Raw genomic sequence first — 14,771 nt, forward strand, 5'->3', positions numbered from 1 at the left:
TTTATTATATGGGTAATTCAAACCCGATCCAAATGATCAATCCAATTATGATCCAAATTTAGCCAATTTAGTTAGGTCCATACATTAGGTCCTGTGTGTTATGTTCCAGTGGTTGGCCCAGTCCAAGCCTAGCTTAAACAATGAAGGTGAAATGTGACAGTGACTTTATATTAAATGGTTTCCGTTATATGTAGCATTTGTGTTAAAGTTTAAAAGTGGGGATTAAATTGTTATTTAATAGTACCGAGATCAAAACAAACATTTTAAAAGTATATGGACTAAAATGAACAAATGTTTAAAATATGTGGACAAAAATAAACATTTTGAAAATACAATAACAAAAATGAACCAAACTAAAAGTACAATAACTAAAATAATACTTTAACCATTAAATTATATATTATTAACATAGTTAAACGTGTCAGCATGACACATATGGAAGAATTAGATTTTGTAAATAGTAGGCTAGATTTTATATGTCCAGTAGCAGTCGGACGACATGTCCACGTATCCAAATATATTAATACAAATAAATAATTTAATAATACATAAATTTTTTTGTTGAAAAAGATTATAGAATAATATAATTGAAAATTTTTAATTAGTAAAATAAAAAATTTTAAAAGATTAAAAACTTTATTGAGAATCCCCTAAAAGCATTGGGCATATCTTTATTCATAATAATAATAATAATAATATATATATATATTAATAAAAATATCATAAATATATTTAAATTAATAAATAAATATTCCACTGAATAAGTTTAAAATTTCTTCCTGTTAATATTATGTGTTATATCACAAATATTGAATTGATATTTTCTTATACTTAGGCGATTATTTTACAACATAAGATAAATGTAGATTTATCTCACGTACCCAATATCTAACCCATGAAGTGGTGTCATGCTTAAAACAAAGATCCTTGAGTAGGTTGAATTAAATGTTACCAAACACGACATATTTAATAGTATATAAAATAAATTCAACGGATAAATGTAGAGTTCCAACTTCCAATATCTACTCTTGACGTGTCACATCTCAATGGGTGGAAAAGGACCAAACCGGACCCGGATTCGAATCCGACCCGGATCCGAATACTGAGAAACCGAAATCAAAAACAAAAACCCTCGTCTCCCAATAAAATCGATCTTATTTGTTTCCCTCGCTTTGAGGATTTTTTTGGAGGCGCCACAGAAACTCTCTTCTCTCCCTCGTCTTCTTCACGCAAAATCGCCGTTTCTCCCCTCTCTCATCTCCTATTGCAGGCAAAAACCCTCCATTAATCCTTCTCCAATGGCTGCCGCCGATTCCGCTCAGCTTCACCAACTCGCCTTGCTCCTGGGTTCGGATCGTTCCCACTTCGAAACCCTAATTTCCCATCTCATGTCCTCTTCCAACGACCTCCGTTCGCAAGCTGAGTCGCTCTTCAACCTCTGCAAGCAAGCCCAACCCGACGCCCTCGCGCTCAAGCTCGCCGATCTTCTCCACCCCTCCGCTCACCCCGAGGCGCGCACCATGTCTGTCATTCTCCTCCGCCGTCAACTCATTCGCGACGACTCTTATATCTGGCCTCGTCTTACACCATCTACTCAGTCTACTCTTAAATCTGTTTTGCTTTCCTCGCTCCAGACTGAGGATAATTCTATTTCGAAGAAGTTGTGTGATACCATCGCGGAGCTTGCTTCTGGGATTTTGCCCGATGGGGGTTGGCCTGAATTGATGCCGTTTATTTTTCAGTGTGTTACTTCTGATAGCCCCAAGTTGCAGGAATCTGCTTTGTTGATTTTTGCGCAATTGGCTCAGTATATTGGTGAAACCCTAGTCCCGCATTTGGATACTCTTCACTCTGTGTTTTCGCAGTGTTTGGGTTCGTCTAAGACTTCCGATGTGAGAATTGCGGCTTTGGGTGCGGCGATCAATTTTATTCAGTGTTTATCCAGCGCTTCTGATAGGGATAGGTTCCAGAATCTTTTGCCCTTGATGATGCAGACATTGACTGAGGCTTTGAATTCCGGCCAAGAAGCCACCGCGAAAGATGCGCTTGAATTGTTGATTGAATTGGCAGGGACTGAGCCCAGATTCTTGAGGAGGCAGTTAGTCGATGTGGTTGGTTCCATGTTGCAGATTGCTGAGGCGGACTCTCTTGAAGAATCTACTAGACATTTAGCAATTGAGTTTGTTATAACGCTTGCTGAGGCTCGAGAGCGAGCTCCCGGGATGATGAGGAAGTTGCCGCAGTTTATAAGTAGGTTGTTTGGGATACTTATGAATATGTTGTTGGATATTGAGGACGATCCCGCTTGGCATACTGCTGATACTGAGGATGAGGATGCGGGTGAGACTGATAATTATGGGTTCGGGCAAGAGTGCTTGGATAGGCTATCTATTTCATTGGGTGGGAATTCTATTGTGCCTGTTGCCTCTGAGTTGTTCCCATCTTTCTTGGCTGCACCCGAATGGCAAAAGCACCATGCAGCACTCATCGCACTGTCTCAAATTGCAGAGGGTTGCTCGAAGGTGTTAGCCCTTGCTTTGAATTTTCAATTTTTCCTTTGCACTTCATTGATTTACTTTTTAATGCCTAAGTTTGCAATTATGAAGTCTCTACAGCGTGCTGCCTTTATTATACTAGCTTTCTTTCAATGTTATATGTTAAACGTATTGTAGTGTTATTGGGTGGATAATGTTGTAAATTATGAATTCAAATTCAAACTTCTAAATGCTATTTGTTACATGATTGTATCATACATTATCTGGGATATTATTTGTTGTTATAAATGATATCTTTCATTATGGAGATCCCAATAACTTGGAATTAGAACCTTATTTTGTTTCAACTAGGTGCATTGGTTTGTATTTCTAATCGCATAGTTCTCTCTATTTGTGTAGGTAATGATAAAGAATCTGGAGCAAGTACTCTCTATGGTTTTAAATTCGTTCCAACATCCGCATCCACGTGTACGGTGGGCAGCAATTAATGCGATTGGTCAGTTGTCTACTGATCTAGGCCCAGATTTGCAGGCTCAATATCATCACCTAGTTGTGCCTGCTTTGGCTGGAGCTATGGATGATTTTCAAAATCCACGAGTGCAGGTTTGCATACCTTTTTATCTTATGAAACTGGTGTAACCAGTAAATCATCTATTCTACCAATCTTCATCTTTTCTTGATCTGTGTGGTCTAATAATTTATCGAAAAAAAATTCTGAGTTTCTGCCCCCTAGAAGGTTGTGTGCAAGCTTATCACCACCTTGTGATGATTTGCATCTCACTTCTATTTTATTTTATTTATATAATTGATCAGGAAGTAGAAACTTCTTAATGAGGTTTAGGGATGGATATATGCAACATTGTGTCTTGTGGATCTTTCACTTTATTTTAATAAGCAATCACTCAATGGGGTTTTTCTTGGTTGTTTATTTAAAAAACAGCGCATGGTATGTTACTTTTCCACTCTGAGGTAACATTGCTCTTTTTGTCTCACTCTGTTTCATATCATACAGGCACATGCTGCTTCAGCAGTTCTCAATTTCAGTGAAAATTGCACCCCAGACATTTTAACTCCTTACTTGGATGGAATTGTGAGCAAACTCCTCGTACTACTGCAGGTACACCACTATCTTAATGAGCTTGCCTTTAACGTATAAGATTAGCAATTTCCTACTGGTTGACGATTAGATCATTCAATTGATGGAAATTGTTTTTCCCTACTTCTGAGAAAATGACTTTTGGTTTGTTTTTGTGGTATAATGGTGTTGTATTTCAAACCCTTTCTTTAATGAAATCTATTTTTTAATATGCTGCTGCCTGCTTCTGTTGCAAAGATGGTGTGATTTTAGTATTTCACAATCTTATCATTCATGTGCTACATTGTTTGGCTGGATTCCAGAATGGAAAGCAGATGGTGCAGGAGGGTGCTTTGACAGCTCTAGCATCTGTTGCTGATTCATCCCAGGTTTGTTTACTCTTTAATCTTATTTCCAATTTTTGAACGCTCTTTTGTTGGTGGATGTGTCAAGCTTTGTTTTTGTGCGTACAGGAGCACTTCCAGAAGTATTATGATGCTGTGATGCCTTACCTGAAAGCTATTCTGGTAAATGCAAGTGACAAGTCCAACCGTATGCTTCGTGCCAAATCCATGGAGTGTATCAGTCTAGTTGGCATGGCTGTTGGGAAAGACAAGTTTAAGGATGATGCCAAGCAGGTGACTATTGATAATATTTCTGTCATTTGCTTATTTTATTTGGACTTATTGTCTTTGTAGCGAATGCTGTTATTTTGCATTTTAAATAAAATAATTTCTTCAATCAACCTTTTATGCATACACCAATAGTTTCCATTATTTGGCCTCCATAATGGACTGAAATCTTTTGTGGTCTGTCTTTAAAGGTTATGGATGTTTTGTTGTCACTTCAAGGATCTCCAATGGAAGCAGATGACCCCACGACCAGCTACATGTTACAAGTATGTTTTGAGCAACTTATGTGATACTCAGGGACATAATATTATTTGTACTTGTATCTTTATTTTGGATTGGTTTAATTTTATTGGTTCAAAAAGAAGAAAATAATTGCTTGATTCTTTTGTAGGCATGGGCAAGACTCTGCAAATGCCTTGGACAGGATTTTCTTCCTTACATGAGTGTTGTGATGCCTCCGTTGCTCCAATCTGCTCAACTTAAGCCTGATGTGACTATCACATCTGCAGATTCCGATGCTGATATTGATGACGATGATGATAGGTTTGGTTTCTATTTAAGTGTTTATTGGAATGAAAATAGTCTAGACTCTAGTGTGTGTACCTGAAGTATTTATCTTTTATTTAGGTTCCTTTTTCTCTCATTTACTTTTTTAAAAATTAAATGCCTCCAAGACATTGTGGAACAATAATTGTCACCTTATGATAACAAGAATGTTTAATATATTGTCCCATGCAGTGCTACTTTTCTGTTCGAAACTTTTCACCTGTTTTCCAGTAATGCTTTGATCAAGATATTTTTTGTGTTAATTAGAAGTTTATTGTCTTCGTTGCAGCATTGAAACAATCACTCTCGGTGATAAAAGGATTGGCATCAAGACTAGTGTTTTGGAGGAAAAAGCCACAGCTTGCAACATGCTATGTTGTTATGCTGATGAATTAAAAGAAGGATTTTTTGTGTGGATTGATCAGGTTGCTTTAATGAATTACATTTGTTGAGCCTCTAACATAGGATGTTGTTCACTGATGTACTAATGGTTTTTACTGTTACTTAGGTCGCTCCTACCTTAGTTCCACTCCTTAAATTTTATTTTCATGAAGAAGTTAGAAGGGCTGCTGTTTCAGGTAGTAGATTCTTTTGTCATGTATCCTTTTGTCCTGCTTTAAAATCACTGTTATTTATCTTATTTATGCTTGTTTATCCATTGTCCATACAGCCATGCCCGAGCTACTTCGTTCAGCAAAATTGGCTGTTGAAAAAGGGCAATCTCAAGGTCGTGATGAATCCTATGTAAAACAGTTGTCAGATTATATCATACCAGCTTTGGTGGAGGCATTACACAAGGTTACTAGTGGATTATATTATTTCCAGCAGTGATAGAGCTTTATACTTTCAATCAACCTTTTTTGATTTAATGCTGCCATGCACTCGAGAGTGTTGAATGCTAATTTTTGGTGTTTTATTGCCCTATTTGGTTGGTTTACAGGAGCCTGAGGTGGAGATATGTGCCAGTATGTTGGATGCATTGAATGAGTGCATACAGGTTGGTATCATAAAGTTGAGATGTATATCTTGATTACTAAATAAATACAGTTGATAAATATATTTACAAATGAAATTAAGCTAACAGTTACAAATATATTGTGCTTCAATGATCAAACGCAGTCTAAGACTGTTGCAAAAATATTTTGGTGCTTCTGCAGGTTTTTTTCCCTAAGCCAAGGAGATTAAGTTGTTCAGATAAACTATTTATGTAAACATGAGTCATTCAGCCTAAAAAGCAAACTAAATCCAAAAATCATTAGGGTTTCTAGCTACCCCATCAATTTATCATTCCAATTGGATTATGACACTTATGTATAACCATTAAAGAGATTATAGTGTTCTATTTCTTTGTTTTCTTCGAGCAGAAAAATGCTAATTGGTATCTCAAGAGAAATCAATTTTATTGTGGGATGTTAGATGGTGATTTGGAAAATACTTGACTGAAGTTAGGTATTTGAAGTATGTATCGTATGCATTCTAAGTGTGACTTTTTCATTCTATTAGATTTCTGGACCACTTCTTGATGAAAGCCAAGTGAGGTGCATTGTGGATGAGATTAAACATGTCATCACTGCCAGCTCATCAAGAAAGCATGAAAGAATGGAGAGGGCCAAAGCAGAGGATTTTGATGCGGATGAGAGAGAATTGCTTGATGAAGAAAATGAGCAAGAAGAGGAAGTTTTTGACCAGGTAACTTTTTGTGATAGATATGATATCTAATGCCGTTTAGTAGTTAATTTTTCAGGTACCATTTGTAAGCTCGGTTTCTCATAAGAAAACAAGTTAGGCAATGTTGTTGAATGCCTTGATTTTGTATTTCTATCAGGTTGGTGACTGTTTGGGAACTTTGATCAAGACTTTCAAGGCCTCATTCTTGCCCATGTTTGATGAGCTCTCATCTTATTTGACACCTATGTGGGTAAGTTTCTTGAATGTGAAAGTTTCATTTTTCGCAATCCATTCTAACTTTGATTATAAAGTTGCTATCATTAGAATGTGCATGAGATTTCTATTCTTTATGAATTTTGCATAGCATCTCTCTTCTGTTTCTGTATTCGTGTGAAGTGTTGTGTGCACAAAGCAGCCCAGAAATAGGAAAGAAAAAAAAGAGAGAAAAATCTCTTTTCTAGTTTGAAAAACCTCTTGTGACTATTCTTTTCAACTATAAATGATGGAATCGTCCATTTTGATATATAAAAAATGAGAAATTGGAAATGTTAGAGTAAAAAGTAAATTAATAATAAAAATGACGAGATTCGACCACATCCTACATATTTAATACTTTCTGCTAAAATAAAAATTAAGAATACCCACTGTTGTAATTCCATCAATTACTCTATAATAAAAATAATTAGGTTATTTCAGCTAATACTCTTGTACCCCATTTTAGGATCAAATAAAAATGAAATTTAATTTGTTTTTAAGTTGGTGTTTTAAAATTTACACTTTTGCTTTATGTTAGGTGGGTTCTTGCATTTATCTTTCAACTTCATCAATTATAGACTGTTATGTGTACCTTTTACAGCTAGACCTCGAAAGCAAACTGAACACTAGTGAACATTGTAGAGTTCCAATTTGTAGTTTAAGTGTCTCTGAAATTACTTAATGCCTGCTGATCAAGATCTTCGGTGTGCAGGGGAAGGATAGAACCGCCGAGGAGAGGAGGATAGCAATATGTATTTTTGATGATGTTGTGGAGCATTGCCGTGAAGCAGCCCTTAGGTAATCATTCATTGTTATTTATTCTACTCTATGAGGATTTTGTATTTATTTTGTTCATTGTGAATCAGGTATTATGATACCTACCTTCCTTTCTTGTTGGAGGCTTGCAATGATGAGAATCCTGATGTCCGTCAGGTTGGTTCTGCCTTTGAATGGTCATAAAAACGAATTTTATTGACTCAAAATCTTTATCTAATTCAACATTACTCTATTTACAGGCTGCTGTTTATGGCATTGGTGTTTGTGCCGAGTTTGGTGGATCTGTATTCAAACCACTTGTTCAAGGTTCGCTTCATTTGGACTTTCTTCCTTTTTGAGTGGTCGAATTGCCTTTGATATAATGGGTGATGATTTTGTTATAACTTCTTTTATCTATTGTGCAGAGGCCCTTTCCAGGTTGGATGTTGTGATACGGCACCCTAATGCACAGCATTCTGAAAACATAATGGCATATGACAATGCTGTTTCAGCTCTTGGAAAGATATGTCAGTTCCATAGAGATAGTATAAATGGACCTCAGGTTTGTGACCTAATGTCTTCTCAATTTCGCATTTATTCTGATGTGCTGGATTTGGAGCAGAGTTTCTTTCCTAGTTTATAACTGATTCGCTTGTATTTATTTAGAAGAGACACCCTCTTCTTCTTCCTCTTGTTCTCACTCAACCCTTCTCATAATCCCAGATACCCATAGATTTTGTTATTGACAAATTTTTCTTTTAAACCATTGTTTGACCTCTCTTATTATTTAGGCAGGCTTCACTGCATATGATATGTAGGCTGTATTTTTACCCCTGGTTATCTTTAGTTCTTTAGTTGCAGCTATTGGACAATGTTTCTTTTGATGTTTCCGATGTATGGTCTGGTTGTGGGGATGATTTTGAGAACCACCTATTGTTTTATATGCTTATTCATATTCAGCAGCTCATCTTAATAAATCTTAAGAAAAAAGTTTCTTTTGGTATTTGTGTGTAATTGTCCGTGGCATACATTTCTATGAAATTTACAAGCACCATAGAGTATTTGGTATGGGTTGTAACTTGAAAATATTTATATTTATTCCATGCTTTGGGAAACTGCTCAATGAAGTAGTCCGGTTAAAACGTGTTCTAAGTTCGAAACTTGTATTCCCGCTATCACATTACTTTTATGGCCCATCTGCAATTGAGTTGGTACACATGTTTCTGTGTCTTATTTGTTTCTGTGACTATTTTCTTTGGCAGTTGGTTCCGGCTTGGCTGAGCTGCTTGCCTATCAAGGGTGATTTGATTGAGGCAAAGATAGTGCACGATCAGCTCTGTTCAATGGTTGAAAGGTTCAAATCTTGAGCTAATAAGACATTCTATTCAATCTTTGTCTACGTAATTCATTGTTTAGTTATTTATTTTATTCCTTAATTCAACAGGTCAGATAAAGAACTCCTAGGGCCCAACAATCAATATCTTCCCAAAATAGTTTCCATTTTTGCCGAGGTATGATTTATCTTTGAGCGTGGTGACTGAAGTTGACTACAAGCGCATTAACGTTTCGTATATTTCCATTTCTGAATATCTGGGGGCTTTTTCGATTCAGGTTCTATGTGCGGGTAAGGATCTTGCGACAGAGCAAACTGCCAGTAGAATGGTAAACCTTTTGAGGCAGCTTCAGCAAACTCTTCCGCCCTCCACACTAGCATCGACCTGGTCGTCCTTGCAACCTCAGCAGCAGCTCGCACTTCAATCAATCCTCTCCTCCTAGTGTATTCAAATTGGCAAAGACAGATCATTCTTTGTTCCAGATTGTGTCAGATTCTGAGTTGGGGTTGCATGCATCTCTTGGATGGGATGGCTGTGTGTTTTATGGTATTTTTCGAAGCGTTTTTGCCCGATAATGTCATCCCTTTTGCATAGCAAAGCACAGCAGCCATCCCTGGAAGAATGCTGCTGCTGCTGCTGCGCCGTGTGTTTTTGTCATCCTGTCTCATAATGTATTATTTATTTTTTTATTAACGCACTTGTTTAAAGCATCGATTTTGCATGGTCCGAAGGGCGACGTTGAAGAAGAGTCGGTATAGTTTGTGTATAGTACAAAATTATTGGTGAACCAGAGTCCCCCATCAAGTGAAAGAGTGAAGCAAAAGCAAAAGCAAAAAATAATGTGGAGTAGTTATATTTTGAGGCTTTGAAGTTTTGGAAAAGAGAGGTCAAAGCGTGTTATTGAAACAGACAATTCTCTAAGTTTTGGTTTTTGGTTATTTATATTTTCCAGAATGCTAAAAATAACAGTTGCAGTTTTGGTTACGTTAAGTTATTATTTGGTTCATGATGAAACGCTGGTTTTTTTTTGAAATTTATTCTAATGGTTTGGTTTTATTGTTTAATAGATTTTGACTCTAAAATTTTTTATTAAATAAATTTAAAATTATGAAAGTTAAATTGATGAATTTGGTTAAGAACTGAAGGTTGGTTTTTATGATCGATAGTTCTGTATGATTTGCATATAAATGTAGTGTAGCAAATGTGTTATGATTATGAGTGGTTATTGATTTAAATTGAATAGATAATATTGAGTTCTTTTGGGTGCGTTTGGTTGGTAATCAGAAAATAGAAATTTGAAAACAAAGGAGAGTCGTATTCGTGCTCATGGAAGGTAACATGTCGGGACGGCGAGAACAAGAAGGATCAAAACATTGAAAGTCTTTCTGAGCCCAGGCATGCCCCTTTAAGAAACATCAGTTTGCATGAGGTGCAAGCTTCTAACGTAGTTGGGTAGGTATATGAGTATAGCATAAAAAAGAAGTATAAGACTTTTATAATCAGGTGGCGATCCAAACAGACATTGATCTCGAGTAATATTGCCAAGAGGAAGGCGGTTAATGAGAAAGCATAATCAAGTGGAAAAGGATGGAAAAGGCCCCAACTAACATAAGGCCACTTACCTTACTAGATAGGGGGGACACGGCTGTCAAACATGAGAGCAAGAGTCGTATCTCTGATATGTGTCAATGCTTCCCTTCCTTTTTGCGACCCCATTTTAAAGGTATATGGGTAGGAGAACTGATAATAAATTCCATGAGTGGCTGTAAACTGAGAGAAAGCTGATGAGACATATTCCCCCTGAATCTTAGTGCAAAACTGGAATCCTTTAGTAGTAGATTTAGTAATTGAATCTCCATTTAAAAAATTATTCAATGTGCGTTTAGTAACATATTTGTAAACTAGAACTAGTTACAAACTCAATTTTAGTTTAATCTAAACTTATATTAATTAATTTATTAACATTCTTTTATGAGTTTTGTATAATTATTATTTTACAGTGTTATATAATTAAACATAAAATGAGTTTATAATATGAAGTAATATATTTATCAAAATTTTTGTCATTTTTAATATAATTTTACTGTAAAATTTCAAATTCTGAATCTGAAAACACTAAAAACATAAAAAGATCGTTTTCAATGATTGGCCCTTAATTTTTTGTTAAAAAATATTTCTGGTCTTTGTACTTTTGTTGAAGTAATGATTTACTTTTTAAATTACAAAAACTAAATCGTTATATGATAAAAAAACAATATTTAATTTTGATGATATTTTTTATGATAGGAACTAGATTGTTACAAATTTTAAACTGAATAAATTGTTATATATTAAATTTCATGTTGAAATTATTACTAATTTGAAAGCATAGAGGCTAAATCGTTATAAATTAAGAATCACTTATCAGAAATTAAATCGTTATTTCAGTGAAAGTATATGAATCAAATGTGTTTTTTTTTTAATTATTCTCTCTCGTCTCAAATAATAGATTTAAATACTATTTTAAGTCCCTCACTTCTAGCTCTAGTTCATTTTAATTTATTTAATTTCTTCAATTTCAAAACATCCATTTTATTTTGTATTTTTTAAACCTCTATCATGGTACCTATATATTTTTTTAACGGGATCATTTTGGTCCTTTCATTTTTATTTTTTATCTCATTTCTTTTGTTCATAACTTTACCACTACACCTTACTCACTAAATTTCTTGAAATTTAACTAGTAAAAAATTGTGTTAAAATTTTCGGAATAAGTATCAAATTGGTCACTTTTAGCATAATTAAAATAAACAAAAATTGAAAGTACAGGGACAAACCGAAGTCAAAATTATGGGATATTTTAACCTAAATGACCTTTTTTTTTTTGTTTAGACAAATAGTTTTATATCTATATTTATTTATTATTGAACAAGAATTAAAAGGTGCTTCAAAAGCTTCCAAAAATAAATGTTTACAATTTGGGGATAAGAGTTGGGAAAGATTCCGATGCTGTCCATTTAACAACTCCATTAGTTACAAAATTTCAAATATTTATGCAAAAACACACTTAAGAGGTTAGACATTGATGTATCATATAAATAATCAAACAACCACCAAATCATATTTAAAATATATATATATATATATATATTATTTTCTTTCTTTTTTCTAAAGATATATTTTTAAAAAGGATTATTTTAATGGATGATGATTGAATTGCTGCTACGTTGGGGGATGAAATGGATGTTACAACAATGGCGACGTGCAGAATGGGACACCATTATTCTCTACTAAATCAAATTTTTTCTCTTCTATCAATTATATATATATATATATATATATATTTATATATTGCCTAAATTAAGAATTTAGTACTCTAGTTATGTCTGTTTAGTGTTTTATCTTAAAAAAAAGATAATTACATTCCGGCAACTTTCAATTTTAAATCTAATTAGTTTGTGTTATCAATTTTTTTATTCAAAGGATTCAAAATGGAAGTTATCTTGATGATTCGAATTCCACAATAGGATTCAACTTCTTCTATAAATAGGGAGTTAAGTCAAACCTGATGCTACAAATCCCTACAGCCACACTGGTGGAGGCCAAATTTCTGTATTAACACTATTGATAAAATATAAAGACTTTCGAATAGAGGTACGTTTCATTTCCTATGAAGTCAAAATTATGCATAATGAAGATAGTGGACAACTCAACTCAACGCGTCCACAATGTTGTAGGAGAACTGAGTTGAAATCTATACTCAATGGAATTGTAAAGCGACTGAGAAGCATTGGGTTAATTGGACTCCAATCCAAAAGTACAAAGCTTATATTTTCACTGAGCTATAACCTCTGACCGATTTCAAGGACTGTGGAAAAAAAGAGAAGTTTAAAGTTTTTCACTTACCTCACGATCAGAAAATAAGATAACTAACACCCTAACCATTCATGCAAGGCGAGAAACCATCACGGTTGTTAGATTGATACAACTCTTTGGATCTAGCGAGATATTCGTTTTTACTAACTTCAGGAACTTTTGCATTTGTTAAGTTGTTTTTCTCCTCCCCTCTATTTGTCAAATTCTTATCAAACCAGACATTAAAAATTTAAAAATCTATTAAATTTAATAATTTATAAAATACAACTTCCAATATCTCAACCATCAAACTTATAATTTCATCTGGAGATAATCATCAAAGCTTAGGAATTGAATTTTGTAATTATATATATAATTAACATTAAAATAAAATGTTTGTTTTATTATGTAGCCTATGCCTCGTAGGTTGAGATTAGACTTTGTCTTTTTTTTTATTTTTTATTTTATTTTTCTAAGGATATTCTGGAACTTCTCTCTTAAGCCCTCCAAGTGGCAGCATTATGTGCTTCCATGACTTTCTCTCTCTACTGTTTGACCCACTTTTTAAAATCAAGAGAGAGAAAAGTGTCTGTAATTACCTTCTTGCCCTTCCATTTTCTTCCTTGTCAATGTTTGACACTCACCTGTGGCTGGACTTGAAAAGTCATTTTGTGAATATTATTTTGATCTTCTTTTTAGGAAAAAAAATATTGAATTGATTGCAAAAATTCAGAGTTTTTCTATCCATTTACTGTCGTTGATTTCTTATCCAACTCAAAAAAAAAAAAAAAAAATTAATTGGATACAAAATAGCATTTATTATAATATTTTGATTTAAATACTCTTTTTATCAATTTGGTTGATTATTATTTTGTAATTTCAAAATGCCTATTTTAATATTTGTACTATTAATTTTTGTCATTTTAGTTCATTTACTAAGTATGCATTGATTCATTTATATATATTTACAAAATTTTAATACCAATTTTATACACAACAGAAACCATTCAATACAAACTTATGGCTACGTTTCAAGAATTCTAATTATTAAAATGTCATGCTAAAATTTTAATAGATAGAAGAGATATAAATGAAATGATAAAAATGATCATTTTAAAAAAAATATGGAGACTAAAACGAACATTTCAAAACAAAAATTGAAGTATAGAAACAAAAATAAGGTTGTGAATTAGAATCTCCTTTTTGAGACAAAGCGAACATAGTTTAATGGTAATGAGAGGTTGTGAGTTCGAATCCCGAACATTTTGAAAATACAGTAACTAAAATGAACTAAAATCGAAAATACAAGGACGAAAATAATATTTAAATCCAATATTTTTTTTATATATTAATTATCAGTTTATTTTGTGTCTTTTTTTTTTTGTGAGTACGTTATCATTTTAGTCTAGTTTTTAATTTGTTGCATCATTGCATTTAACCGGATGGATGCTTCAAAATAATTGGTTTTTGTTAGTTGAATTATCTTCGAAGAATACATATTCTATCTATTAATCTTTTTAAAAAAGAAATAAAATGAAATGAAATGTTTGTTCTTCTTTTTCTATTGTCCTTTGATTTTCTCTATATCAATACATTGGTTTGACTTTAATTTCCATTAAGAAAGGAGCCGAATCAAACTACTTGCATTAGTAATTCTATTAATGATTGTAAAATATATATATATATATATATGAGATTCTATTAAAATGAATAATTATTTTTCAAAGTAATTTTATTTGGAGGTAATATAAAAGCGATTTTAAAAAAAAGTCAAAAGGACTTAAATGTTTTTAGGATAAATCGTTGTCTTTGACCCGAGGGTAAGTTTGACGTAACTTCTAATTTGATCACTTTTTTTAATAATCAACTTTGGAGTGTTTAAACTATAATGGTGACGATTACTTTAAAATAAATTTTTTTTGGATAATCGATCTTGTAAAAGTGTTTTTTAACCAATTCAATTTTCAAAAAATATTTTAATTTATTATCAAATACTTTATATTTTATAAAAAACACTTGATCATCTAAAATCATTTAGGAAGATAAACCAAACACACTTTAAATTAGTAATTTTTTCGGGAGTGCTTATAGAAAAAAACATTTTTATTCAAAAATCACTATAAACATTCTAAGAGTGTGAAACTAAACATTCAAATGATTTACTATGGAACACAAT

The 14,771-nt window shown here is 33.3% G+C and overlaps 1 protein-coding gene across 2 annotated transcripts; it reads left to right on the top strand.

The window, feature by feature from the left end:
• The first annotated feature begins 1,150 nt into the window (after positions 1-1,150).
• Positions 1,151-9,745, top strand: LOC111023144 (uncharacterized). 2 transcript variants are annotated; one of them, XM_022300508.2, is made up of 20 exons: positions 1,153-2,522; positions 2,895-3,098; positions 3,508-3,612; positions 3,894-3,959; positions 4,044-4,208; positions 4,394-4,468; positions 4,594-4,745; positions 5,038-5,173; positions 5,257-5,326; positions 5,419-5,546; positions 5,689-5,745; positions 6,252-6,437; positions 6,574-6,666; positions 7,384-7,469; positions 7,538-7,604; positions 7,688-7,754; positions 7,853-7,989; positions 8,690-8,781; positions 8,872-8,938; positions 9,039-9,745. In XM_022300508.2, exons 1-20 carry the CDS (start codon positions 1,299-1,301, stop codon positions 9,201-9,203), a joined length of 3,342 nt encoding a protein of 1,113 aa, XP_022156200.1. In that variant the 5' UTR covers positions 1,153-1,298; the 3' UTR covers positions 9,204-9,745. The 2 variants fall into 2 exon arrangements, with proteins under 2 accessions (XP_087978265.1, XP_022156200.1); XM_088122139.1 differs by lacking the exons at positions 7,384-7,469; positions 7,538-7,604; positions 7,688-7,754; ... (2 more) ...; positions 8,872-8,938; positions 9,039-9,745 and adding an exon at positions 7,273-7,368 and having other exon boundaries at positions 1,151-2,522.
• The last annotated feature ends 5,026 nt before the right edge of the window (positions 9,746-14,771 follow it).

The sequence above is a fragment of the Momordica charantia genome (genome assembly GCF_013281855.1).
Source record: "Momordica charantia cultivar OHB3-1 chromosome 1 unlocalized genomic scaffold, Mcharantia_2.0 BLBB01000001.1, whole genome shotgun sequence".
Classification (NCBI taxonomy): domain Eukaryota; kingdom Viridiplantae; phylum Streptophyta; class Magnoliopsida; order Cucurbitales; family Cucurbitaceae; genus Momordica; species Momordica charantia.

Bases quoted from the DNA above. Each gene is read 5' to 3' on its own strand.
- LOC111023144 (XM_022300508.2), top strand. From the start codon at position 1,299: ATGGCTGCCGCCGATTCCGCTCAGCTTCACCAACTCGCCTTGCTCCTG. The intron at 3,613-3,893 runs GTACACCACTAT...GCTGGATTCCAG, and splicing joins AACTCCTCGTACTACTGCAG to AATGGAAAGCAGATGGTGCA. The intron at 7,605-7,687 runs GTTGGTTCTGCC...CTCTATTTACAG, and splicing joins AGAATCCTGATGTCCGTCAG to GCTGCTGTTTATGGCATTGG.